We start from the raw sequence: 24,783 nt of genomic DNA, 5'->3' as shown, positions 1-24,783 counted from the left end.
AATACGAGATGGCAATAGAATCAATGATGTAGTCGATGTTGCTACATTTCCCCATACATGGCATTCTTATGGCGTTAGTTACATGCTTCCAATGCCTAACAGCGATTGGAGTAAGCACTGCCGGGCTTGCTCTGCAGTCCGGTTAAAAACATAATGGGAACAAATGTCCGTGATACGACAATAAATTCCGTCCTCATCATCCACCCCTCGGAGGATGGAAGGGCGATCAGCTCTGCCTTGCGTGTTAAGATCGCCAAAAAATGGAGAATGCGCTTGTTTGTCCATTTCGAGAAACTTCGTCATAAAATCAAGCAGTCTTGTAGGCTCCTAATCCGATTCCAATACCGTCAATAAGGCACCCCGTAGTCTGACATTTGGCCATCAGCCTTGACGCTCATTGAGCCACCGAGTCTTCCCCAAATAACTGCCGCAAAAGAATCGGGGGCTAGCGGCTATGCCAGGGAGGGGCCAAGGAGAAGGGGACTGCATCGGCACTCACCATCTGCTTGACTCCCACTCCTGGATCCAGTGGCAGCAAACTTTGAGGCGCTCGCGCACGCTTGCGGTTCCTAAAAGTCGATATTTCTCCAGATCGTTGACTGGAAGTACACTGGCGAACCACCATGGGAACTTGGCTGCATCGTCTTCGGGGCATTCGCCGTATATGGCCAGTATTCGATGTGTCAGCCACCCCGCGCTAGCTTCCCGCATCCGCGCCACGAATTCGACCCCAAATCTCAAGAGTTCCCTGGTGGGCATCACGTCAAAGTTCGGCGGTGCTTCTGAGCCCTGGTTGTTGTTGGTAGTGCTAGTCGTCGCTACGCAAACACCATTTCCAGACACATTTGCAGGTTTGTCACCAGGTTCCTCTTGTTGCGATGTCGTGTCGAGGTCGGTGTCCAATGCTTCGCGTATTTCTCCCGCCTCCAAAGCCTCCTCCTCTGCAATGCTGACATCGTTTACCCGTTCGATTTTGGCCACGACGTATCCGTCTTTCATGCCATGCTGCAGTATGCGGAAACGGGAGACACCTACGGTCTCGATCAGACTTCGGCCGTCTGGGAAGAACTCGACATTGATTACACGGAGTAAGGTCCCAATGTCTACGAAGTCTGGTTCTCCTGCTCGTCTTGCTCGTCTGTGTAGGACCATGCCGAAAGTTCGATCTTGCTCCAAAGCCCGCCGGATCATCAACCTATACCGTGGCTCGAAAACGTGCAGAAATGTCGGCATTGTCGGGAATGACAATGTACACACAAACACCGGTATGTCAAACTCGGCAGTGCCGTGCCTGCTCTCGGCCAAGATCGCTTGCTTCCGGGCTTCCAAAGAAGTTGCCCATAGGGTTGTTTCAATGCAGGCCATTAGCTTGTTCTGCGGCCATTCTCCTCGGTGTATTTGACGTCGACATACTGCACACAGGTCCGAGTGGTCCAAGATCCGATGTAAACAATGTCGACAAAATGTGTGGCCACAGTGGGTGGTTACTGCATCGTAGAAAAGAGCATAGCACACTTGACAATCGGCCTCTGGCCTTGTCGCTTCAGATATGCGCTCAAGGATTTGCACCTGGCCCTGTTCTTCGGCTGTAAATGTGTCATAGGCGGGATCGCGGGTTGTAGTGTCTACCGGTGACATTTCAGCGCTAGCACCGAATCCCCGATCGCCATCTTTCGGAACTTTCCAGCGATCTTCGGCATCCTGGCCATCCTCACTCGACCGAGGCGTTGCTTTTTGGCTCGGCATCTGCTGGGATCCTGGTTGTTGCGCAGGTCGTTGATGGGTCTGCAGCCACTTGGCCAGCATCTCGTCATCATCCTTGGCAAGCAACTGAGCCAATTCCCCGGCCTCGAGGGCTCCTTGTATGCTGGCCACAACATTGTTGATCGCGACGTCAAGGGCGCAATCGTCAGTGGCATGCTCCTGGCTGCAGTCGAAGAAAGGACAGTCGAACCCCTGCAATCGATTCGGACCGGCGGGATATGTAATATATGCACGCGTTCGTGGACGCGGAAGGCACTTGCGGCAGAGTGTCCTCCCACATGGGAGAGTAACTGGGTGGTCAAGAGGTAAGGAACAGAACGGGCATCGGATGAGCTGAACAAGACGCCGGAGGAGGCTCGCGGTGTCGCTGCGGTCGAGAATCTCGGCCGCTCTCGTCGACGGCAACAAGGCCGATGTCTCGCTCATCTGATTCGAACACGGGGACCACGGCGATAGGTTCAGTTCACGCTCTCAAGTTTGCAAACGAAATATTGAAGGATCGCACCGCATGCGCAGATAGTCGTTGGAGTATATCATTGATCAGAGTACTGTCGAAGGGCGGCTCTCAGTCAGTGACTTGGAAGTAACATCCGGAAAAATGGTAGTATAAAAAAAGTATATAGCTATGGGATCACTTTGTACTTTGATATCCTCGGCGCAGTCTTGTGGGCCAAGTGACTGACCAGTCGAGAGAGGCTGCGGCGAGCGGCTCGAGGATTAATCAGTCAGTAAGGAGTCAGGATCGTTCAGGCTGGGCCAGGGTCAGGGGTGGTGGAGAGTTCATGTACAGGTAGGTATACAGCGTTTCGCCGTTTTCCTGCTTAATAGCCGAGCTGGAGAAGGCTCATGCAACAGGAAAGGATCCGAGTAAAGAGAACCAAAACCAGAATCACAAAGTGGCCGCAAGGGATGAAATGGAATTACCATTGTAAAAGCACTCTGGGATGAAAAACACAAATGACCATCTTCATCATGGCGGCTTTCTCTAGTGAGCGGCTGTGCATCATCCATCCAATCTTTTTGTTGGAGTCAAGAGACATCCCATTCAGACCTTATTAGCATGATGCGCGCGATACCTCGAAAAGACGGAGACGTCATCGAAAAACTGGAAACGGGCGCAAAGGAAAAAAGGAGACCAGGCGAAAAGTACAATGGTCACTGCACGCACCCACCTCGTTGGTTCTGTGCTATGTCAGCTAGAAAGTGGAGTGAGCCTGAATCAAGTAGTGCCAGCAGGGTGGGTAAAATATTTCTCTCCAGTAAGTTGAGTGGTTGGTAATTACCGGCCTACTTTCTAGGTGTACAGTTAATTACTGTCTGCCCCACTACGGTATACGAAACGGTTGGACGTATTCATTGCTACTGTGATAGAACACGGTGCGATGATAACGTTGCGTACCCCCTGTTCGGCACCCCCCCTGTTCGGCACCCAAAAATAACAACACTTTTATTTTTATCCTCCAACTTCTATTATAAATATCTCGATGAATCTGTCACTTTTGGATTTACTTTTTTCTGATTTTAATTCTCCATTTTCCAATGAAGCAATATACTGAAAAACAGCTTATATCTGCAATTAACGACGTCAATAATGGCAATCCAATTGCAAAAACCTCCCGAAAATGGGGAATACCTAGGTCTACACTTCAAAGTCGACTTAAAGGTTCTCAACCTTATAAAAAAGCACAAAGCCCTTTTCAAAGGCTTTCCACGGAACAGGAAAAGCATTTGGCTGATTGGGTACTTACCCAAACAGCTTTAGGGCTTCCGCCAACGCATCAAGAATTACGCTTTTTTGCCGAACGAATTCTTCAAGCCGCCGGAGAGACAAAAGGCCTTGGAAAACGTTGGATAACTCGTTTTTTGGCTCGTTATCCAATCCTTAAAACCCAAAGGCCCCGTCGAATAGATAACGCCCGGGTTAATGGCGCTACTACGGAGGTAATTAAATCTTGGTGGCTTTATATTACGAACCCGGTTATTAACGCTATTAAACCGGAAAACCGTTGGAATATGGACGAAACCGGTATAATGGAAGGCAAAGGATCTAATGGCCTAGTATTAGGGCTTAACGGGATCCGGCCGTTGCAACGAAAAGAGCCCGGAACGCGTGGTTGGACGACTATAATCGAATGTATATCGGCTACGGGCGTTGCCCTCCCTCCCCTCGTTATATTTAAGGGAAAAAACGTACAACAACAATGGTTTCCCACGGATTTAAGCCCTTTCGATAATTGGCAATTTCATGCAACCGAAAACGGGTGGACAAATAACCAAACGGCTATCGAATGGTTAAAAAAGGTGTTTATTCCGTATACCCAACCTTTAACCCCTGAAAAGCGGTTATTAGTTTTGGATGGCCATGGATCACATATAACGGACGAATTTATGCTTCTTTGCTTGCAAAATAATATTCAACTCCTATATTTACCCCCTCATTCGTCACACGTTCTTCAACCATTGGATCTATCGGTTTTTGGGCCGTTAAAAGAAGCTTATCGACGTCAACTTGGATTTGTTAGCCAATTTTGCTGTTCAACAGTTATTGGAAAACGAAATTTCCTACTTTGTTATCGAAAGGCCAGATTAAAAGCATTTATAGCAAAAACCATTCAATCTGGTTGGCGTACAACGGGGTTATGGCCGGTAAACTTGGTTAAACCACTTTTAAGCCCTTTTTTGTGTCACGGGCAGGCAGGGCGGACAGGTAGGTGCGGGCGATCAGGTAACAGGACAGAGTATATTGGCTATCTAGTCTTCCAGGTACAGGGTAGCAGGTGGTTGTTGACGAAGACGTAGCTCGAGGAGCTACATATCGGAGACTGCAGAGATTTCGCGTAGATATACGCGCGCGAGGCGCTCGGCCCTCGCGCCTTCACGTGACAGGGGTCATGACTAAGCGACAGCCCAGTGGCTGTCCTTCAGGTCTGTGACAGTATTCCCCCCTTCCAGGCCGAGCTCCGTCACGGCCGGGGCCCGGGCTTATGGGGGTATCGACGGTGGAAATTCTTTACCAATTGAGCAGCGTTTTCCAGGTAATCGGCAGGTTCAGTCGTGGGTTCGCTATATCCAGCCCAACGGACGATATATTTCAGCCGGCGGCCTCCTCGGCCGCGGGTTTCCCAAAAGGAGTCGAGGATCTCTTCGACTTCGTATTCTCTCTCACCTTCCACTTCCAAATGGGGTGGCGGTGCAGGTTGTTGGCCCGGCAGGGGCTCAACGTCAGCAGGTTTTAGTCGGTTTATATTGAAAACAGGGTGTACTCTCATAGACGACGGCAGGTCCAAACGGTAGGCGTACGGGCTAATCACTTCAGAAATTCGGAAGGGTCCCAAGTTCTTCCAATCCAGTTTCTTCTGCGGGCGGGCGGTCTGGATGTTCCGTGCGTCTAACCACACATATTGGCCGACGGTAAGCCGGCGGGCCGGGGTACGGTGTCGGTTCGCCTGTTCTTCGTAACGGGCTTGGGCGGCGGTCATTTCGGCGCGGGCTTGTTCCAGAATGGCTTCCATTCGGGCGGCTAGCTTTTCGGCATCCCGCTGGGCGGGCAAAGGCTGGTTCAGGGGTACCGGCTCGAATCCCATGCGGGGATGGAATCCGTAAGTCGCGTAAAACGGGGAGGTTCCGGTGGTCTCGGACTTGTGGGAGTTGGCTGTGAATTCGGCGAGGGGAAGCCAACTTTCCCAATCATCTTGCAGGTAGGCCACATAAGCTCTCAAATATTGTTCCAGGGACGCGTTAAAACGCTCGGTCTGTCCGTCAGTCTCGGGGTGGTGAGCAGTGGATAGCAGGCTGTCGATTTTCAAACGGGTTGTCAGGTGTTTCCAAAACTTCGACACGAATTGGGTGCCTCTATCCGAAACTATCGTCAGGGGCAACCCGTGTAGTTTCCATACGTGGTGTAGGTACAGGTTGGCGGTGTCCTCGGCATTGCAGGTCCCTTTACAAGGGACGAAGTGTCTCATCTTAGTCAGGCGGTCTACGACCACTAGGATGGCGTCGTGGCCGTTGCTTTGCGGCAAATGTGTGATAAAATCCATCGACAGGTGTTGCCATGAGCGTTCAGGAGTGGGCAGGGGTCGCAGGAGGCCCTGGTGGCCTTCGCGGGACGGGTTGATTCGGCGGCAGGTCTGGCATTTCTTTACCCATAATGATACGTAATGTAGCATTCCGGGCCAGTAATATTCTCGGGACAGCAGGTCGTAGGTTTTTGCTTTGCCGGGGTGACCGGCGACGGGGGAGTCGTGGCAGCGGCGCAGGATCTCGGCTTTCAGATTATTCGAATCGGGTACGTACAGTCTATTGCGGTAATACAAATAGCCGGATCGTTCTTCGCATTCGGCCAATTGCAGCTTGGGGTGGCGGTCGGCGCCTGTCCTCAACGCTTCTAGGGCAGATTGCGTTATCGGGTCGGATTCGTATCCGGCGTCTAGTAGCTCTATCAGGTGTCTTGGCAATAGGGGTTTGTTTTGGCGGATTATGGGTTGTAACCGGGTGGGGCGGGCAGGTAAATTGTGTTCTTTCAGTACGACTTGTGTTTGGTGCTTAAGTCGTTCATCCCCCTCCTCAGGCATATCCTCTGACCTCCTGGTTAGTGCGTCGGGCTTCGCTCCTTGTTTCCCGGGTCGGTAGGTGATACGGAAATTAAATCTTGACAGGAATTCGGCCCATCGGGCTTGTCGGCGGTTGAGCATTTTCGTCGTCGTGAAATATTCCAGGTTGCGGTGGTCTGTAATTACTTGGACCGGGGACGACGTCCCTTCGAGTTCCGGGCGCCATTCTTCAAAACAGCGGATAATGGCTAGCAATTCTTTGTCGTAAATCTCGTAATTGCATTCGGTAGCTGTGTGTTTTTTCGAAAAGAACGCGACGGGGCGGAGTATTCCGTCGTCGCCGTATTGTGACAATATTCCCGCAGAAACATAATCGGAAGCGTCGGTCTCCAGGATCACATCCTTTTCCCAATCGAAGTGCGCCAGTACGGGGGCTTCGGTAAACTTTCTCTTCAGCAGTCGGAAGGCGGTTTCGCAGGCGCTATTCCATTCGAATGCGACGTCTTTCTTGGTCAATCTCGTCAAAGGGGCTACGATCTTTGAGAAATCTCGGATAAAGCGCCGGTAAAAGTTGCCAAACCCCAAAAATGCTTGTACGTCAGTAAGCTTTTTGGGTGTTTGCCAGTCCAGGACAGCGGTGATTTTTTCAGGGTCCATTTTTACGCCTTCGACGCCGACCAGCAGGCCCAGGAACTTGGTTTCCGTCACGAAGAATTCGCACTTCGCGGCGTTGGCGTATAGCCCGGCTTTCCTCAGGGCTTCCAGTACGAGTTTCAAATGTTCTTCGTGTTCTGTTCGGGTGCGGCTATAAATCAAAATGTCGTCCAGGTAGGCTGTACAAAATACGTCTAAGTATTCGCGCAGGGAGTCGTTTATATATCTCTGGAACGTCGCGGGGGCTCCCGTTAGCCCGAAAGGCATGACTAGGCTCTCGTATAAGCCGAATCTCGTGCGGAATGCCGTCAGGTATTCTTCCCCCTTTTTAATCCGAATATTGTTAAAAGCGGAAACGATATCGATTTTCGAGAAGAATTTCATGCCGGCCAGGTTGTTCAGGGTCTCTCGGACTAGCGGCAGCGGGTAACGGTCTTTTACGGTAATGTTATTCAGCGCGCGGTAATCCACGCAAAACCTCAACCCTCCTCCCTGCTTCTTCACGAACAAAACGGGCGAGGCGACGGATGACGAACTGGGTCTGATAAACCCTTTTCTCAACTCTGCGGTCAGCCATTCCTTAAGGGCTATCAGCTCTTCGCGGGACATGGCGTACAGGGGGCCGAACGGCGGCGTTTTTCCTTCTATAAGCGGGATATGGTGGTCGGACGGTCGGTGTGGGGGCAGCTTCTCGGCTTCTTGCGGGGAAAATACGTCCGCGAATTCCCGGATTATTTCGGGCAGGGTCGGCCCGTTCCTATTTTGGGGGTCGGCGGCTAGGACCTCATCAATCTGTTTCAAGGTTACGGCGTACAGTCGGCAGGATCGGCGGCGGGCGTACATGCTCGCGGCTTGCAGGGAGATAGGGGCGATATCCATTTCGCGGAGGGACGGCGGTCGGTCAGCCTGGTACTGGGGGCGGCTTTTTTTTGGTACGGCGTGTAAAGCTTTAACCTTCTCCGGTTTGTCGGGCATATTGCAGTGTCGGCGGCAATAGTCGCTGTCAAACGTAATAACGTGTGACGCGAATCCAATCGTTGGATCGTGCTGCTTTAGCCAAGGCATTCCTAGCACAATGGGGTAGTGGGCTAGCTGTGTGACGAAGAACAGCGCGTTTTTCTGGATGTGGTCCTTGATTCTCAATTGTCCTCGGACATAATGGGTGCACTTCCCACTTTCGGCGGTCCTTCCGTCGAATACTTCGATGTCGAATGGGTTTCGCAGCGGATACATTTGTAGTTGGCGTTCTTCGGCCCATCCTTGGTCGAGGAAGCATTTTCCTTCCGCACCGCAATCGGTGAGGGCATAGGTTGGGAGGTTTTGGCCCCCCACTGTCAGTTCGGCAGGCAGGATCATCAGGTCGGATCGTTGGTTATATTCCTCTTCAACGGGGAACCCGTGAACGGCGGCGGCAGAGATGCGGATCGCCGGCGGTCTATGCGCGGCCTTGGCGGCCTGGGGGCGACTTATCCCAGGCGGGCTCCGTTTTTCGAACTTCGGCTGCTGGAGCGGCTGGCGTCCGAGCCGCGGCGGGGGTTTTTAGGGAGTTTGGTTTGTATTTGGCGCGGGGACCTGGACCTGGACCTGGATCGTTCGATTCCGGCCTGGTGCAGCCGCGTGCGGCGGGTATCCGGTTCCGGGCATTTGGCAACGAAATGTTCTTGGGATCCACAACGGTAACATAGCATGTTTTCCTTGCGGTTGTGGCGGCGTTGGCTGCTCAGGTCCATAGGGTCGTTAAGCGGGAGCTCCGCGTTTGGCTTGGGGGCGGCCCGCGGTATGTCGGGTTGGGTTCGGGGAGCCGCGCGCGCGGGGGGCGCTGCGGCCCGAGGGGTACGTGTCTGTCTATTTTTATACTGCTGGTGCTGGCGGTAGCGGTTATCCAAGCTTTGCAGGTGTCGGGTGAATTCGTGGTATTGGCGAGATGGGGCGGGGTTGTGGAGGAGCATGTCCTGGAGCTCTTCCGATATTCCCTGGAATAAAAGAGGGGGGAGGGCATCCTCCGGCATTTCTCCTTCCAAAGACAGGCGTTGGAACTCCGACAGATACTCGGCGAAATCTACGTTCCGCTGCTTCAGGGCATATAGTTTGTTTTGTGCGTTTTGGACGTGGTCGGGGTCCCCGAATGCCTCCTCTAGGTATTGGAGGAGATCCGTATAATCTCCGAATTGGGGTGTGCCTCCGACCATTTTGGGCAGGATCAGGTTGTACGCTTTACCGGACAGTCGACCGGCTATATAAATCAGGCGTGATTCGGGGTTGGGGAAGCGGTCTTTGTTTGAGGTCATCTTCCCCCGGATTTGGGTGGCGAAGCGGCGGAGGTCGGAGCGGGCGCCCGTAAATTTATCGGGGTCTGGAAGTCGTTCAGAAAGGCGGGCGGAGGCGGGATGTTCGGAAGCAGGCGGCGGAGTCGTTCCCATAGGAGTAACCATAAGGGGTTCAACAGGCGTGTTGGTAGTTGGGGCGGGGGTGGTTATGTGTACCGTGGGCAGCGTTACGGTCCGAACTTCCTTCAGTTCGGACCGTGTTTTCTCTAATTCGGCGAAAGCGGCATCCCGGGAGGTTATGGCGGAGGCCTTTTCCATGGCCATGGCCAGAATGTCGGCCTGCGCCTTGTCGCGGACACGGTCCGTTTCGGCGCGGGCGCGTTGGGTCTCGGCTTCCTGCATTTCTAGGCAGGAGTTCAGGCGGACGTTGCTATCGTGCAATAGTTGCAGCTTTTGGTAGGAATCGGAGATGTAAGACACCCATTGTTCAGGGTGTCCTTGTAGGTGTTCGATCAGTTCCTCGGTCGAATCGGTTAAGATCGGGGGTTGCAGTAACGCAGGCATCGCGGGCACCTAATGAAGGAGCTACGTAATGTCACGGGCAGGCAGGGCGGACAGGTAGGTGCGGGCGATCAGGTAACAGGACAGAGTATATTGGCTATCTAGTCTTCCAGGTACAGGGTAGCAGGTGGTTGTTGACGAAGACGTAGCTCGAGGAGCTACATATCGGAGACTGCAGAGATTTCGCGTAGATATACGCGCGCGAGGCGCTCGGCCCTCGCGCCTTCACGTGACAGGGGTCATGACTAAGCGACAGCCCAGTGGCTGTCCTTCAGGTCTGTGACATTTTGTTAGAAAATAGCAACGCCAACGTTATAAAAGATAAAAACAACGGTTTGCAAAGGGATAAAACACCGGAAAGCCCAGCCCAAAAAATTAACGACCCGTCTTTACTTATTTGGAAAACCCCTAAAACGACCCGAGATATCCGACTTCAACTGCAAAAACTTTCCCAATCCAACAAAACCAACGCTACTTCACGTCTTTTATTTGCAAAAGTCCAAAAAAGCTTCGAAGCCAAAGATACCCTTTTGGCTAGCGCCCAGCAAAAAATCAGCTTATTGGAAGCACAACTGGAGGCAATACGGCCGGTTAAAAGGAGGAGGGTGGTTCCGGATCCAAACGAGCTTTTGGTTAACAAACAGAACATTATTGGATTGCAGGAAAATGATATAGAAAATTTGGAACCTTTAGCTGATGAAGAAGAGGTTAATGAACCGGAGAAGCGTGAAAACGATTGTATTTTTGTCCGTTGATAATTTTATATTTAAATCAGTTTATAAAAGTAGGCATTTCGTTGTTAGATTTTCAGGGTGCCGAACAGGGGGTACGCAACGTTACAGGTACTTGGTAGAGGTACCTAGGAGTGCGGCCAAGCTCACCGAGAAGCAAGATATTTCAGGTAATTACCTCCCGTTACTTACTTGCCCTGGGCTAGGCAGCTGTAATTAATTATCTACTAATTTAGGTATAATTGACAAAAGGACCTGGTCGGCCAAGTTTGCCTAGAAGAAAAAGAATAAGAAAATAACCATAGTTTCACTGGGCTTGCTACCCACTTTCTTGCCAACGGGCTTGTTTCCTGCATAGGAAATCACATTCCATCACAGGAGAAAACGCACCAGAGGCTCACCTCGGGAGGCGTTGGTTTGTTCTAGACCAGGTGCCATGGGCCTACTGGACCAAATTGAACCACATTGGACCAAAAAAAGGGTGTTGTGGTGGATGGGACGCGCATTCATTTGGTCGGGCGGCTAGGCTATAGTGGGCTGGCATAAATGTAGCGGTCATCACTGCGAGCAGGCGATCGTGTAACCATCGCGCATGGTGGCCCGCTCACACCTAGGTAATAAGTGATAAAGCAGTTTTTTTTAGCAATGAAAATCGTTGATATAAACAGCTCTTTGGTAATCATTACTCAGGTTCTGTTTGCATTTCCAGTATTCGATCGAGATAGTAGGTGTACAGCACCCTTGTCGTCCCAAAAATGGTGGCTCTGGAACCAGGTACTTCGTACCTAGGTAGGTACCTAGGTAGTTAGCGGATGTACTCCTTCTCGTACAGCTACGTATATAAGCCCGGGTCGCTATAGAGTTAAACGTGAATAAAGATTCAACAACCCCGCGAAACCTTCCGGCTGGCAGACTTCACGCCTTCTGAAAATACCAGGCATCCTCCTTGTCCTGCTCTCAATCTTTCATCAGTTGTCGCGAAATCTTGGCGTTGCCGTACATGAACCTGTGCCCCGTTGAAGGACGAGACCTGCCACAGAGGCCGAGGTACACCGCGGCGTACCTGTAGCTCGCGAGTCATGAAAGCGCAAATCTTGCATCTTCAAAGAGGCTACTTTGTTGTTGAGCAACCCCGAGAGACAGACTTTCAAGACACGAGCCGATTTCGGGCGATGTCATTCCCGAACAGTTCATAAAACTAGGTGCTTAGCAGCCGCTATGCTCATTCCAAGATCGAAAAATTTATGTACCTTCCAAGGGGCCGCTAGCATCATCGGCGGCGATGAGAATGTCCACGGTGACGATCCTCGTACCTTTCGCGATCGCGCTCCTGCTTGTAGCTCTCAGAGCCGCGGTGGCTACGTTTGTCTTGCCGTTCCCTCTCCTCGCGCTTGTAGTCATTGAGTCGTTTGGGTCGTGATCTTGAGCTTCCCTTCTGATCCCAGGCTCCCAAATCTTCTTGACCTTTGAGATCCTTTGCCCCGAGTCCCATTTGGTTGGGGCGACGTTTGACATCCTTCGTCTTTGGGCCCCTGGGCTTACCGTCCCAGCCCATGCCCCGCAAGAGTGCTGCGCCAAACTCCTCCACGGGCATCTCCTCGTAGTCTTCCAGGGTGGACACGTCCGGAGCGTCGCGAAAGTTTTGCTTGAACGCTTCCTCCTCCTTGGCACCCGCAGACTCCGCGCGCGCTATAACTAGATTCCTCTTCTTCTTGTCTTCCCGCTCATCCAGAAGCGCTTCCATGGCCTCCTCATCCGCGGTTTTTTCTGGTTTTGCATCGGCGCCCTTGTCTGCATCGGACTGATCAGTCGATGCTTCTCCTGCCTGGCCGCCGGCATCCTCAGTGGCTTTGGCGCCCTTTTCCTTCAAGGTGAGTCCCCATTTTAGCGGCTTGCCCTGATCCACCGGCTCGACTTCCTTGTCTGCTTGTTGTCTTGTTGATGTCGTGTTTGTTCGTGCTCTCTTCTCCGACTTCCAGTCTCGATTTGCTTGCCTCGGGATCGTCAGAGGCTTTTTGGAGGAGCCCGTATCTCGTCCACGCCCATCAGCGCCCGCCCCGATCGTGGTGATGTTCTCAGCCCTGTCTGCCGGGCGGCCTTCGCCGTCGCTTTCAGAGTCGGATGCGTTGCCGCCGAGAAGATGTGGTCGTGCGCGCTTTCCGAGTGCAGATGCAGGTGAAGGCCTTAAGGGCGCTTTGGATGCGCCGAACTTGATGGCGATGCGTGAGTTTGCAGGGTCTTTGTCGGACATACTTGGAACTAAAGGCGAATATTAGAAGGCTCTCGTCGTATTAGCTTTCAGGCTGCAGTTGCGATGGAGGATCGTGTTTCGCTCTTAATTCACATATGTATGTCGTCTGTGTATACGTCTGGGTCGAGAGATCCAAACCTTAGTGCTGGCGCGGTGTTGGATTTGATGTGATGCCTGTTTGAAGTGGATCCGTCAGGTAGGTAGGTGGCTTTGTCGTGGACGTGCTGCAATCCGCGGCTCGTAGTCAAGGTACCTAAGGTACCTTTTTATCCCACACGTGCATCCTTTTTCATATTTCTTTTTTTTTCTTTTCTCGCCTGGCAGCTATCCCGAGTCAACAGTTACCCCATTTGCTCAACATGTTTTGTCCTCGCTTCATAGTATTTACTGCACATGGCAACAAGGTGCTTTCCTGCTGCATATGACGAATACCAACCCCACAAAAAGAAAACACGCCTTTCTTCTATCGCCCAGGGAACATGGCTTGTGGATTTTATGTATGGAGTACGGAGAGGTGTAGTTTGTAGCCTGGGCACCGTGAAACAAGTGGCCCCCGAGCTTTAAGCGAAATCTACCAATGGTCTACATAGAATAGTACAACCTAGGTACTTACATTTCATACCGACTTACGGATACAGTGGAATACTCCGTATGCGTTTGATGTGCAGATTTTAGGAAATGCTATGATTTTGAATTGTATACAGCATAACACAACAAAGGCTCGACGCATCAACCCACATAGGCTACTACTGTAGCTTCGATATCATACCTAGATCCATGACATTTAGTATTTCCCTCGCTTAATTATCGACAACTCATAGGAGGTGAAGTAAGTAACACACCAAAATTCACCCGGGGTTTTCAAGAACTTGGATCGTCTTACAAAAATTTGTCGGCGAACACCGCAGATGAATATTGCATCTAATACTCCGTATGTGCCTATTGGGTAGGTGGGGCCTGACCGTCTCATGCAGCTTACTTCGTAGCTCAAAGTGGGACTGGACTACTCATACCAGTGAATTTTGTAAGAAGTACGGAGTATGTACCGGTACAGTCTGGGTTGCTAAAATCCAGCCATTTGACCAGCCTGGATACCTGGCACAGTCAAACGGATGCCAAGGTCCCACCTTTGGCGTGGGAGCACTCTGGAGACTGCTGCTCGGATGGGTCGTCAAAATCTACCGAGACCATACCAAGCATACCTGGTAATTAGGTAGTAAAAAAAGTTTGCTGTGGCTGCTGTCGCGTGCCGGGGTGATGAGAACTGAGTGCACCAAACAAAACAGTGGCTTCCATAAAACCGTTCATCACAAAAGCAAAAGCCAGACCCTTTACTCCATTACTATGTACATTTGTGTGCAGCGGCCCATTGCGAAATCGATAGCAGATAATGTCCGTGTTCTGCTTGTACCCCGTTTTGTTCGATTTTCATTGAAAGGGAGCACTAGGTACAAACGACCCCGGTACCTGCTATTTCTGTACTTTATCAATGCATTCGTACATTCGCATATTGCTCCGGTTTCTGTCCTTGGATTACCACGTACACCCGTTGATTGAAAGTAAAGCCCTGATCAGGACTTTGCTGCCCCAATCGAAAGAATCGACAGGGGGCCAGGATGAAGGCGAAGGAAAAGTACTCCGTAAACGAAAGTGGCTGCCTGTCGAATATGCATACAAAGTGTACACATGCACAAAATTTGATGAGCTGTGCCTGGCATACAGTATTGCCTGGACTGAAAAAGCTGACCCTGGATTGATGGGATCGCTGATGCATGGGATACAAATGAAACGAGATGGATAAGCTACATAGGCACCGCAGTGTTAAAATTTCCATAGCAGTCAAATCGCGACATCGATTTTCGTTGACAGGCACGCGTTAGTCCGAATTCGTTGTGGATAAGATGTATCTATCTACCTTACCTACCTATGCTTTAGTGCCGACATTGCTATTGTGAGCTATCACTAGGTAGAAAAAAAACCGCATGCATGCCTTAACTCCCTAGAGCAGTTCTAATTCTTACCCCTTTCAGGCGTCTCCCAAGTACCTTGCAACAGCCCCACCATCTACTTTGCGACGCTGTCCACTAACGTCTTCCGCTGATCCGCTCGCAAACCAGGTTAGCGTTGTGCTGATTCATGGGTCGCGTCAACTCAGTGTCTCTGATAGTACCGCCTGCCACCTTCCGCCCCAGCTAGGCCGTAATTGAGCGGGTATCATTGATTCATCACCAGCTGGTGAAAATTTGGTGGTTATCGGAGACATCCAAACGACGGCAATCGAAATCAATTGGAAAACACCACAACGCGATCGCTTTTATCATCGCTGACAACAGCGATTGCATCCTATCATCTTGGACTACTAGGCGCAGCATTCGTTTTGATAAAAAACGGATGCCGCCGTCGCCGATGATATGAACGAGGTCCGGTCTGCCGACCGCGCAGCCTTCTTGCAAACAAAGCGGGAAGAATGCAGGTTAGAAATATCCTCACGCGAAAGCGCTTATTCTTCTCTTCATTTTGAATCGCTCACATTGGTGCTAACAGCAAACAGTGCAATTGTAGCTTCGCGGAAGCGCAAGCTTCGCGAGCTGTTCGTTGTCGCGACGGAGCAGGATGGGTTTCCTAATCGCCGACCCAGTCCAGCGACCAACGCGTCCTCCGGCGCGCCTGCCGACCAGTTCCTCCTCAACCACGACATAGTCCGGTGCGTCTAAGCCCTCGAATATCGTTTCACAAGCTTTCAATGTGCTCGCAGAGCTTTTTGCCATTTTTTCTTTTGCCTTTTATTGGTTGCAGATTTCTCGGTGCTCACATCGCTCTCTTTTTTTTGTAACAGGGGCGACAAATTCAACGACCAGACGATACCCAACAGTTTTACCCTTAATTCAGACCAGGTACAGCGATTTTTGAAGCTCTCCTCAGCCTTAACCTCTCACGCCGCCAGCCCTTCGAAGACTACAACGACACCAGCAACCACTTCCTTCGCAACTTCGAACCGAAACTCGAAGACTACGTCGCCCTCTGTTGGCAGCCCGCGAGCCATCGATCCCTCCAACAGCAATGTTACACCCACTGCCGCGACACAGGCCTCAGCCACCGAAGTTGAGAAGGACTCAAAGCAGCCACAGTCGGCCAAGGAGCCTAATGCTACGAGAGATAAAACTTCGACGCCATCATCCTCCCCTGCGATTACCACCGCCTACTCTGCAAAGCAGTCCAGTAAAGCTGCTAGTTTCAATCCGTCATCGCTAAGGCCAAGTCCTGGAGGACACGCGGAGGATCGTGCGGTGCAAACGTCTACAGAGCTGCCAAGAGTACAGGTGTCGAAGTCTGAATCTCAACCGAAATCTGCGGACCAGGGCGGAACACCAAAAACTGTGGCGCCTCTCAAGAAGGTGCCGTATACAGGTGTTGGAGATGTGGAAATGCCTGATGCGGGGCAGGGAGAAGTGATGCAGCATCGCGCAGACCCTGCTGTTCGGCCACCACAGGCAGATATCTCTCGATTCCCGGAAGCACTTTCGTCTCCTGGTAGCACCACTCAGACCGCTGCAACTCCGGCGCCCCACGATGCATCTACGGATACGAGCCCAGAGCATGAGGGTGTGCAGTACACCGAGAGCGAGCCAGAGAAGCAGGAACCGCAACAAGTTCCGCAAGCTGCCCCCGACAGGAAAGACGACGAAGGATTACAGAGAGGCACAGCGTCGCCCGAAGCACTGGCGGGCTCTGAAAGCCCAAGTGCTGGAGCAGACGCTCTGTCTGCGGTGCACAGTGTGGAGGCGCAACTTTTACAGGAGTCCGCAGCCGCCGCTGAATCGGCTTCCGGTCGTACCTCTCAAACAAAGCCACAAGTTCTCGTAAAAGACCCTGTGGCCGATGACAAGCCGCGGCCTGCAGCAACCTCAAGCTCAGCAGATGCATCGTCACCGCAGAGAGAGGCGCGCCCAGTGTCCGATGCACCTGCAAGTCCTCCCAAATCCCAAAAAATTGCGGATATATCTACCGATGGACAAGGCCTATGTCCAGTCCCAACTCCACCTGTCGCTGTTTCCCCCCAGCAGGAAATCAAACCACAGCCAACTGAACAACCGTCAACTGGAGCCAGTATACCAGCTACTGCAGCTCCGCCTAGTGAAGAGTCCTCTGATTTTCGTACGGAAAAAAGCATGGCGGATCCAGAGGCACAGCCTGCGAGGCCTGCTAGAACGCAGCCGGATAGCGTTGATATTCCCATTTCTGATCCCAACCCTGATGCGCAAGAGGCTCAGCCAGAGAATCTGGCAGTTCACAGTGCACTCGAGTTCCAGAACCTCCCCGAGAAACCAACCAAGCCCAAGATCCCAGTCGCTATGTTCGGAGACAAGAAGTCAAAACTCCCCATGGTACGGCGACCGTTGAAAGATGGCGAAGAAAACAAATCCAGCAACCCCTTTACCGAGGATTACTTTACAACCTTGTTTGTCCAGGGTTTCACCCAAAATGCCAAGTGGATGAAACCAATTGACAGCCTGCTCAATTCTGCACACAAGACGCTCTCGACAGCTGATGCCCATTTGTCTATTATGGAGCAGCAGGCATGCCGAGTACTACGACGTGTGTATCATCTGCAGCAGCAGGATAAGTGGTCTTTGAGGCAACCTAGGAGGTATCCAGAACCCAGGAGACCTGTAGCGCATTGGGACCAAGTATTGGAAGAAATGAAGTGGATGCGGACAGACTTCAGGCAAGAAAGGAAATGGAAGAGGTCAGCAGCTCGCGTTCTTGCCTTTGCATGCGCTGATTGGGTTGCGGCGGACGACGTCAAGAGGAAACTATTACAGGTACCGGCTATCATCCCTAAGCCTGCGGCAGCCCGAACGGTTCCCGGCGATGATTCAGGGCAAATGGAGGACGTGGACATGCCAGACCAGCAAGAAAATGAAGTATCGGCTACGAAACAGAAGACCGTCAGCGGTCTGGATACGGACATGGACAATGAGAACTCGGACGAGCCTGGCGAAGTCTACATCCCTGCAATGGACGACGAGGAACAGATTCCGGTCACACATGTTGTTCCAGCTCAGATATTTGCCTTGCCCGATACATCGCTCACTTTCAGCTTTAGCAACTCTTCGGCATTTACCAAAATCCTTGACGAACTTCCAATGTACGGAGGGCCACTCCAGATACCGGATAATGCCGACCTCTTAAAATCGGATCAGGATCCGGATGCACACTGGAAGCTTGCAGCCGTCCCCTTGACCAAATACGTTGAGAGGCCAATGGTGCCCGTCCTCAAAGGGCCTCCAACAAAGCGTAGCCGGTACCAGTTTGCAGAGGAGAGCGACAGCGATGCCGAAGATGAGGACAATATTGTATACCGGAATAATCGCGGTGACACTGCCGGGCCTCTCAAGGGTCAGGCAGTAGAGCGAGAGCTCAAGCACGTTGCGCTGTTTGACCCTGAGATGCAGGTTCTAAGGGATAGGCTACATGCGGGCCATCAGTTCCGTCCGCCTACAGAGCACCCTATGCCCCTGCAATCTTTCTATGAGTCGCGCACTGCGTCGCAATGGACATATGCCGAGGATGATCAGCTGAAGAGGCTAGTGCGGGAGTACTCCTACAATTGGTCACTTATATCCAGCAAGATGGCTATGCCATCTCTGTTTTCGTCTGGGGCGGAACGAAGGACGCCGTGGGAATGCTTCGAACGCTGGGTACACCTGGAAGGCCTGCCGAATGATATGGCCAAGACCCAGTATTTCAAAACCTACCAGTACCGGATAGATCAGGCGCAGGCTGTCATTGCAGCCAAGAACCAGATCGCACAGGCTCAAGCCGGACCGGGTGCTGTGACACCAGTGCCACGCAAGCGCCTGACAACGACCATTAGAGTGGAAAGGAGGCGAGCGCAGAAACACCTGACTTTGCTGGATGCTATGCGAAAGCTGGCCAAGAAACGCGAGGCCACGGCGCACAAGACGGCTTCAGTGCAGGCAATGCGCAAACAAAACGAGTCTCAACAGCAGCAGCAGCAGCAAAATTCGCAAGCACAACAGCCGCGCGGACCAAACAAGACTCCTCGGGATTACAGCTTGATGCGATACGAAAGGGACCAGCAGATTAATGAACGTATGGCCCAGTTTGCGCAGAAACAGCAACAGGAAGCGCAACGAAAGGTACGTCGAACCGGCCCTATATTTTCAGCGTGATTTGAACGGATTAGCTAACATTTCTTGTTATGGTTACAGCATCAGGCTGCACTCGCAGCAAGGTCTCAGGCCGCCGCCGCAGGCAATCCCCAGGCTGCTGCCGCCGCCGCCGCGGCTGCTGCGGTTGCTGCCGCAGCTTCAGCTACCGCAGGCAGCGTGGTCGCTACCGGAATGGCAAGTGCCGGCGGTATCACGCCGACGGGTAGTGCACTGCCTCCTCAGATGGCCGCTCACATGGCACAGCAACTCGCAGCAGCACAGGCTGCGGGCGCCGGAGCCAACCCGATGGCTGGTGCAATTCGTGCTCCCCAGGCTGGAAGCATGGCAAACCAGCTCGGCATACCGGGCCATGCACGTGCAAGGATCGCGATGCAAGCCCCTCAAAATCCAATGGCAGGACTACAGCAAGCGGCTGGGAATCTTGTTCCCCCGATGCAAATGAACGGCATGGCCCAGCTGCCATTGCAGGCACAGCAGCATAGAATGGGCATGGCGTCGTCGAGCCCGACCGAGATGAATATGCTCATGCAGGCCCAAAGAATACAAAATCAACAGAGGTCTGTTCAGATGCAGCAACAGCAGCAGCATCACCAGCACCATCAACACCCTACTCAGCAGGCGACCCAGTCACAGTCGCCTCAACACCAGCAGCAGCCACAGCAGCAGCAGCAGCAGCAGCAACAACAACAACAACATCACATTCAACACCCACAACAGCAACCTCAGCAGCATCATCAACAGCAACCAAACATGTTGAATCAGCCGCAGCATCAGCAATTCCAGCCGCAGCAACACCAGCAGCAGCAGCACCAACAACATCAGCCACAGCCACAGCAGCAGCCACAGAACACTCAGCAGCTTCAAAACCAAGCGGGGATGCAGAATCCACCGTCAGGCATGCGTGCGACTCTCAATGGAGTTCACAATGCCAACCAACAAAACTACCTTGCCAATGGGCAAGCTGCGTTGGCATTCAGCCCGCAAAATGGAGGCGCCATGAGCCCACCTCTTAACCAGCAGGCTGCAAACTCTCCTCGGGGCCACGGTATACCGCAGCAGCAGGCATCTTCGGCTGCACTAGCTCATGTGGAGGCACAAATCCGCGCACAAGCGCCACAGATGCCCCCTGACCAGGTGCGCAAGCTGGCGGCTGTCACTTTGGAAAAGCGTTTGGTGCAGCAGAGGAACAACGCGATGAGTGCGGCTGCCGGTTCATCTCCGAAGCCCGGCATGGTTGGAGCTGGAGCCGGCGGCACACCGCATCAGTATGCGCAGCTCTTGCTGGCGCAGCAACACCAAGCTGCACAGGCAGCCCAGGCGCAGGCGCAGGCTCAGGCTCAGGCCCAGCGGGCACCTAGTCAAAATGGTGCGGTGCAAAACGTGCAAAGTGGCCAAATCCAGGGTCAAACTCAGGGGCAGAATCACGGCCATGCTCAGGCTCAGGTCCATGGTCAAAACAAAGTCACTGGTCAAGTACAAGGTCAGGTCAAAGTTCCGGGTCAGGTCCAAGGTCAGGTCAAGGTTCCGGGTCAGGCCCAAGGTCATGCCAAGGTTCAGGCTCAGGCTCAGGCTCAGGCTCAGGCCCAGGCTCAGGCTCAGGCTCAGGCTCAGGCTCAGGCCCTACCTAAGACCCAGCCTCAGGTCCAGCCTCAGGTCCAGCCTCAGGTCCAGCCTCAGGTCCAGCCTCAGGTCCAGCCTAAGACTCAGGTGCAAGCTCAGGTGCAGGCCCAAAATCAAAGCCAGGGTCAGGGTCAACCTCAAGCTCAACCCCAACACCCAGGCCAAGGTCAAGTCCAAGGTCACGTTCAGGCCCACGCCCCGGCTCAGGCGCAGCCCACAGGCCAGAACAAGCAGCCCCCGACACCGAAGCCGACCCCAACCCCTACTCCGGCACCGGCACCGGCATCAGTCCCGGCCCCGGCCCCTGTCACAGCCACAGCCACGGCTACGACCACGACCACCACTGCGGCGACGCCAACACCAACGGCGCAAGGCCAGTCTCAGACGAATGCGACTCAGCATCAGCGACAAGCCAGCAGTGAAAGCGCGCAGGCTGCTAGCAGCTGATGACGGGGAAGAGGTTGAGAGCATATTTGCGGGCGCAATACTTGAAACATAAAAATGCTTTTTAATGTACATATAGTTAGTTCCTTCTATTCTCAGCGAAGGCGTTTGTCGAGGGTTTGGGATGAGATTCAGCATATGGAAGGCTGTTTATTGTATGCTATCCCTCGAGATATCAGGAGAACAGTGAGGTGTAGCGGAGCAGTTGGCGGACATGAGCCGTGCAACTTAACATAGACACTCGGCATGCCAAAGGCGTGTCGAGAGACGAACAAAAAGAACTGAATACAAGAAGTTAATGAAGGATGACGGGAAGCACGCTACATTGTGTCGTAGGTATCTAAGCAACAAATATGCATATCGGTTATTGTCTGTCTCTGCCGTCTGTCCTGGTTGAGGGGTGCACGTGATATCGCTCCACCCTGGAGAAATGATGTCTCGCACTGTGAATCATGGTCAGCGACAGCTCCCAAAACTGCGGGTGCAAGCTTCACAAAAAACAACCCATTTACAACACCTCTGATTACATTTGTTTGCTTTGTCTGCAGGATGCGATGCATGAATGACTGACTGATATTGCGAGCAGAGCCTCTCGTCGTCGCTGTCCAGGGATATTTATCAATCGAACCAACGGCATATTTGGGGGAGGGAAACCCAGTGTCAGAATAACACTCTCGTGTCCTGACTTACTACCCTTACCCAAGGTACCTACCTACTTGAGTACTTGACTTTTCTAGGCAAATCAACATTGGCGACGCAGTCTTGGAAAGGAGGCAGATGCTGCGGATTGTCGCCATATACAGACTTAAAGGGGACTCTGAAGCAGATATACTGCCCACCTGAACCTGAGACCTTTGTTTTTTGTTACCTTTTTCTTTTGGTTCATTCAGCCTGGGAAAGCCAGGCGCCGTGATCATTCATCATGGTCGTATACTCGTTTTACATTTTCGACAGGCATAGTACGTAACTGCTCTCTTCTCTTGTCTTCTTTCTTTTTTTTTCGTCTTGCTTACGCTACCTATAAAACAGCCGAATGCATCTACACCAAGCAATGGCTTCCCCCACCGCCGAGTGCGCCGGACACGGGCAAGCCTGGGCGCGACAGCCGCAAGGACGACGCCAAGCTCATCTTTGGAACCGTCTTCTCGCTGCGCAACATGGTGCGTAAGCTCGGCGGGGACGACGACGCCTTCATCGCGTACCGGACCGCCCAATACAAGCTGCACTTTTACGAGACGCCGACGAACCTGCGCTTTGTGCTGCTCACCGACACGGCCAGCATGAGCATGCGGAACGTGCTGCACCAGATTTATATCAACCTCTGGGTCGAATATGGTGCGTATTATCCTTGGAAAACTGATACATGTCCTTTGAGAAACACTTTCTCGGGCGGTCTTTCTTCATGTCTCATGTGTGTGGTTGCTAATATTGCTGGTTTCTTTCAAAGTTGTCAAAAATCCCCTGGCGCCGGTCGAGCACAAGGGTGGAGAGGGTGTCAAGAATGAGCTTTTTGAGCTAGGGCTGGATCAGTTCATCAGAGGGTTGATGTGAAGCCGACCAAACACACTTATATGCTGCTATCTGGAGTAGGATATAGGGCCTAGAATAGTTATTCGATCATCCAAATCTGCCCAGAAACCATTCGCCCGGCAGAATATAGACATTTTTCCACCTCTAATCATTGCACAGTCTTTCTTTTTCTCTACCGGCACATCAGCACAAGAACCATCGGCGCTTTCTTCTCTATTCTTGTCCCGCCACTTCTTGCTCTTTCTTTCCGTCTCACCCACATTCTTGACTCTTTTCAAGCGTTACAATATCCCCGGGTTTGACCTGCGAGATAATGAGAACGATATAGTGGCATCTTCTCTCAGCTTGCCTCCAAATATCTCCTCGCTGGATCTGACTTGAGCATCACTTACCAGTACTGGTATCACATTGACAACCAGTCGAGACTCTTCCTACACCAGAAGCTCGTGTGCTGACCTCACTTTTATTTCCACAATCCTCACTTTCTCCCAGAGCACCTTACCTGGGTCCATAATCTTTCAGCTAGTTAGTTGCATGAGACTTCTCTCCAGACTTCCACCATTCTTCAAGATCTCTTCAACAGCGTCTTTTTGGAATCCTTCCATTTTCGCAGCCTCTTTCGCGGCTAAAGCCTCGCACCACAAACATACGTAGAGCGGGGGAGTTTTGACGACTCTCAGACCTTTATCACCATGTCGAAACCAGCGCGGACCAAAAAGATGGAACCGTGGGAGAAGCCCGTCTTCCGCGGCTGCAAGATTGCCATAGCGGGCCAGCTAGATGAGAACTGGACGGAGCCGCAGATCGAGCGGTGGATCAAGTACCGACATGGCCAGCTGGTCGACAAGGTGGACGATACGGTGACCCATCTGGTGTGCTCCAAGGAGGAGTTTGACAAGGGAGGAACGGGTATCTTTGGCCGAGGTAAGTAAAATAGCCATATGTCACCCAATGCTTCTACTTGACTTCAGCTATCTCTCACATCTCGTAATCTTGATGTCGTGCACTTATGATAGGCTTGATCTAACACACACTTTGTGGACGGGAAACACACACAGTCGCGGATGCCTATCGAATCATGAAGGCCAAGAACAAGGGCAAGCGAGGCAGCAAGAACCTACACAAGATATTCATTGTCAAGTCAGACTGGCTTGAATTCAGCTGCCTCAAGGCAAAGAAACTGAGGGAGCTGGACTACGAATGGAATCGACCCGAGAAGAAGGAGAGCCAAAAGGCAGTGCAGGAAAAGAGGCTTGCCAAGGGCAAACAGTTGGAAGAGGATGGCTTCGTCAACACCGGTAAGACTCATATCTTACTTCACACCTGTGTTCTACACCACAAATCTCCCACCTTTGAAAAGGAACCTTACCACTCACCAACATTGCAATCATCGACGGCTACCGGTGGATACAGAACTCAACCATGTCTACACAGACAGCACCAGCTTCAAGTATGAAATCACTCTTGAGGGCAAGGACTCGAGCTGCTACACACTTTATGTGAGTCACCCTAAAAAAACAAAAAAAGATAACATAAGCCACATCTCCCGTTATGTTGTCACACACTCCTCTTTGGATTTCCAGGGCAATATTTTGCATCCCAAACTCACCAAAAGACGTTTAAAAAAACAACAACAGCTTTTCGAGTCCAACGCCACCCCTCGCCTGTACCACTTTGTAGCAAAGTTCATCAAGAAGAAGCGCTCGCCACCTAACTACCACCGACCCTCGGCCACCCAGGGCTTGTTCCCTCGCGAGTTTGATCTGCTCAAGGCCTTCTTCCGGTCCAAGACGGGCGTCGAGTGGGAAGACCGCCTGCGTGACTACCTTGTCCCAAAAGACGCCAAGTTTACTTATACACCTCCGGTGAGTTGTTCATGCTATAATGTTTATTTTTGTGTTTTCTCTTTATTTGTCCCCACGCCCTGGTCCTTGGCTGGCTAGTCTCGACACCTTTTATTTTAAGAAATGCACCCCTGACTAACAAGCCAGGCTCGGTGGCTGTCACAACAGGTCGGAAATGCACCCAAGGGTTCAAAGGAAGAGTTGCCGTAGTGAGGAAAGGTTTGCCAAATGAGGAGGTTAGTCGGAGGCCGTTAGTCGGAGGGGCATGATGGTGCTGCATGATGAACTTGGTATTTTTATTTTCAAAAGAGCCACTGGAACATTCCTCGATCGAAGGCTATTGGAAGGTAATACCCTGATGGACTGC

General features: G+C 52.0%; 5 protein-coding genes across 5 annotated transcripts; 3 read left to right on the top strand and 2 right to left on the bottom strand.

Moving 5' to 3' along the window:
• Positions 1-2: 2 nt before the first annotated feature.
• Positions 3-2,940, bottom strand: MGG_06430 (uncharacterized protein). Its single transcript, XM_003717089.1, has 3 exons — positions 2,553-2,940; positions 2,407-2,460; positions 3-2,312 (listed from the first exon to the last, which is right to left on the bottom strand). Exon 3 carries the CDS (start codon positions 2,188-2,190, stop codon positions 496-498), a length of 1,695 nt encoding a protein of 564 aa, XP_003717137.1. The 5' UTR covers positions 2,191-2,312; positions 2,407-2,460; positions 2,553-2,940; the 3' UTR covers positions 3-495.
• An 8,547-nt stretch (positions 2,941-11,487) lies between these two features.
• On the bottom strand, positions 11,488-12,781 carry MGG_06433 (pre-mRNA-splicing factor SPP2; the record flags this gene model as incomplete). Its single annotated transcript, XM_003717088.1, has 2 exons — positions 11,488-11,593; positions 11,844-12,781. 2 exons carry the CDS (start codon positions 12,779-12,781, stop codon positions 11,488-11,490), a joined length of 1,044 nt encoding a protein of 347 aa, XP_003717136.1.
• Positions 12,782-17,481: 4,700 nt separating this feature from the next.
• On the top strand, positions 17,482-18,509 carry MGG_06434 (uncharacterized protein; the record flags this gene model as incomplete). Its single annotated transcript, XM_003717087.1, has 2 exons — positions 17,482-18,372; positions 18,411-18,509. 2 exons carry the CDS (start codon positions 17,482-17,484, stop codon positions 18,507-18,509), a joined length of 990 nt encoding a protein of 329 aa, XP_003717135.1.
• Positions 18,510-21,494: 2,985 nt separating this feature from the next.
• Positions 21,495-22,672, top strand: MGG_06435 (transporter particle subunit bet5; the record flags this gene model as incomplete). Its single annotated transcript, XM_003717086.1, has 3 exons — positions 21,495-21,573; positions 22,072-22,377; positions 22,490-22,672. 3 exons carry the CDS (start codon positions 21,495-21,497, stop codon positions 22,591-22,593), a joined length of 489 nt encoding a protein of 162 aa, XP_003717134.1. The 3' UTR covers positions 22,594-22,672.
• Positions 22,673-23,264: 592 nt separating this feature from the next.
• MGG_06436 (uncharacterized protein) lies at positions 23,265-24,626 on the top strand (the record flags this gene model as incomplete). The annotated part of the gene is made up of 5 exons (XM_003717085.1): positions 23,265-23,496; positions 23,631-23,870; positions 23,986-24,071; positions 24,210-24,437; positions 24,585-24,626. 5 exons carry the CDS (start codon positions 23,265-23,267, stop codon positions 24,624-24,626), a joined length of 828 nt encoding a protein of 275 aa, XP_003717133.1.
• Between the last annotated feature and the right edge of the window lie 157 nt (positions 24,627-24,783).

This window comes from Pyricularia oryzae, chromosome 4, assembly GCF_000002495.2.
Source record: "Pyricularia oryzae 70-15 chromosome 4, whole genome shotgun sequence".
In the NCBI taxonomy this organism is placed as follows: Eukaryota; Fungi; Ascomycota; class Sordariomycetes; order Magnaporthales; family Pyriculariaceae; genus Pyricularia; species Pyricularia oryzae.
The sequence above is the reverse complement of the archived record's forward strand: the minus strand, read 5'-3'. Positions and strand labels throughout refer to the sequence as shown.

Coding starts and splice junctions, on each gene's coding strand:
- MGG_06430 (XM_003717089.1), bottom strand. CDS start 2,190: ATGAGCGAGACATCGGCCTTGTTGCCGTCGACGAGAGCGGCCGAGATT.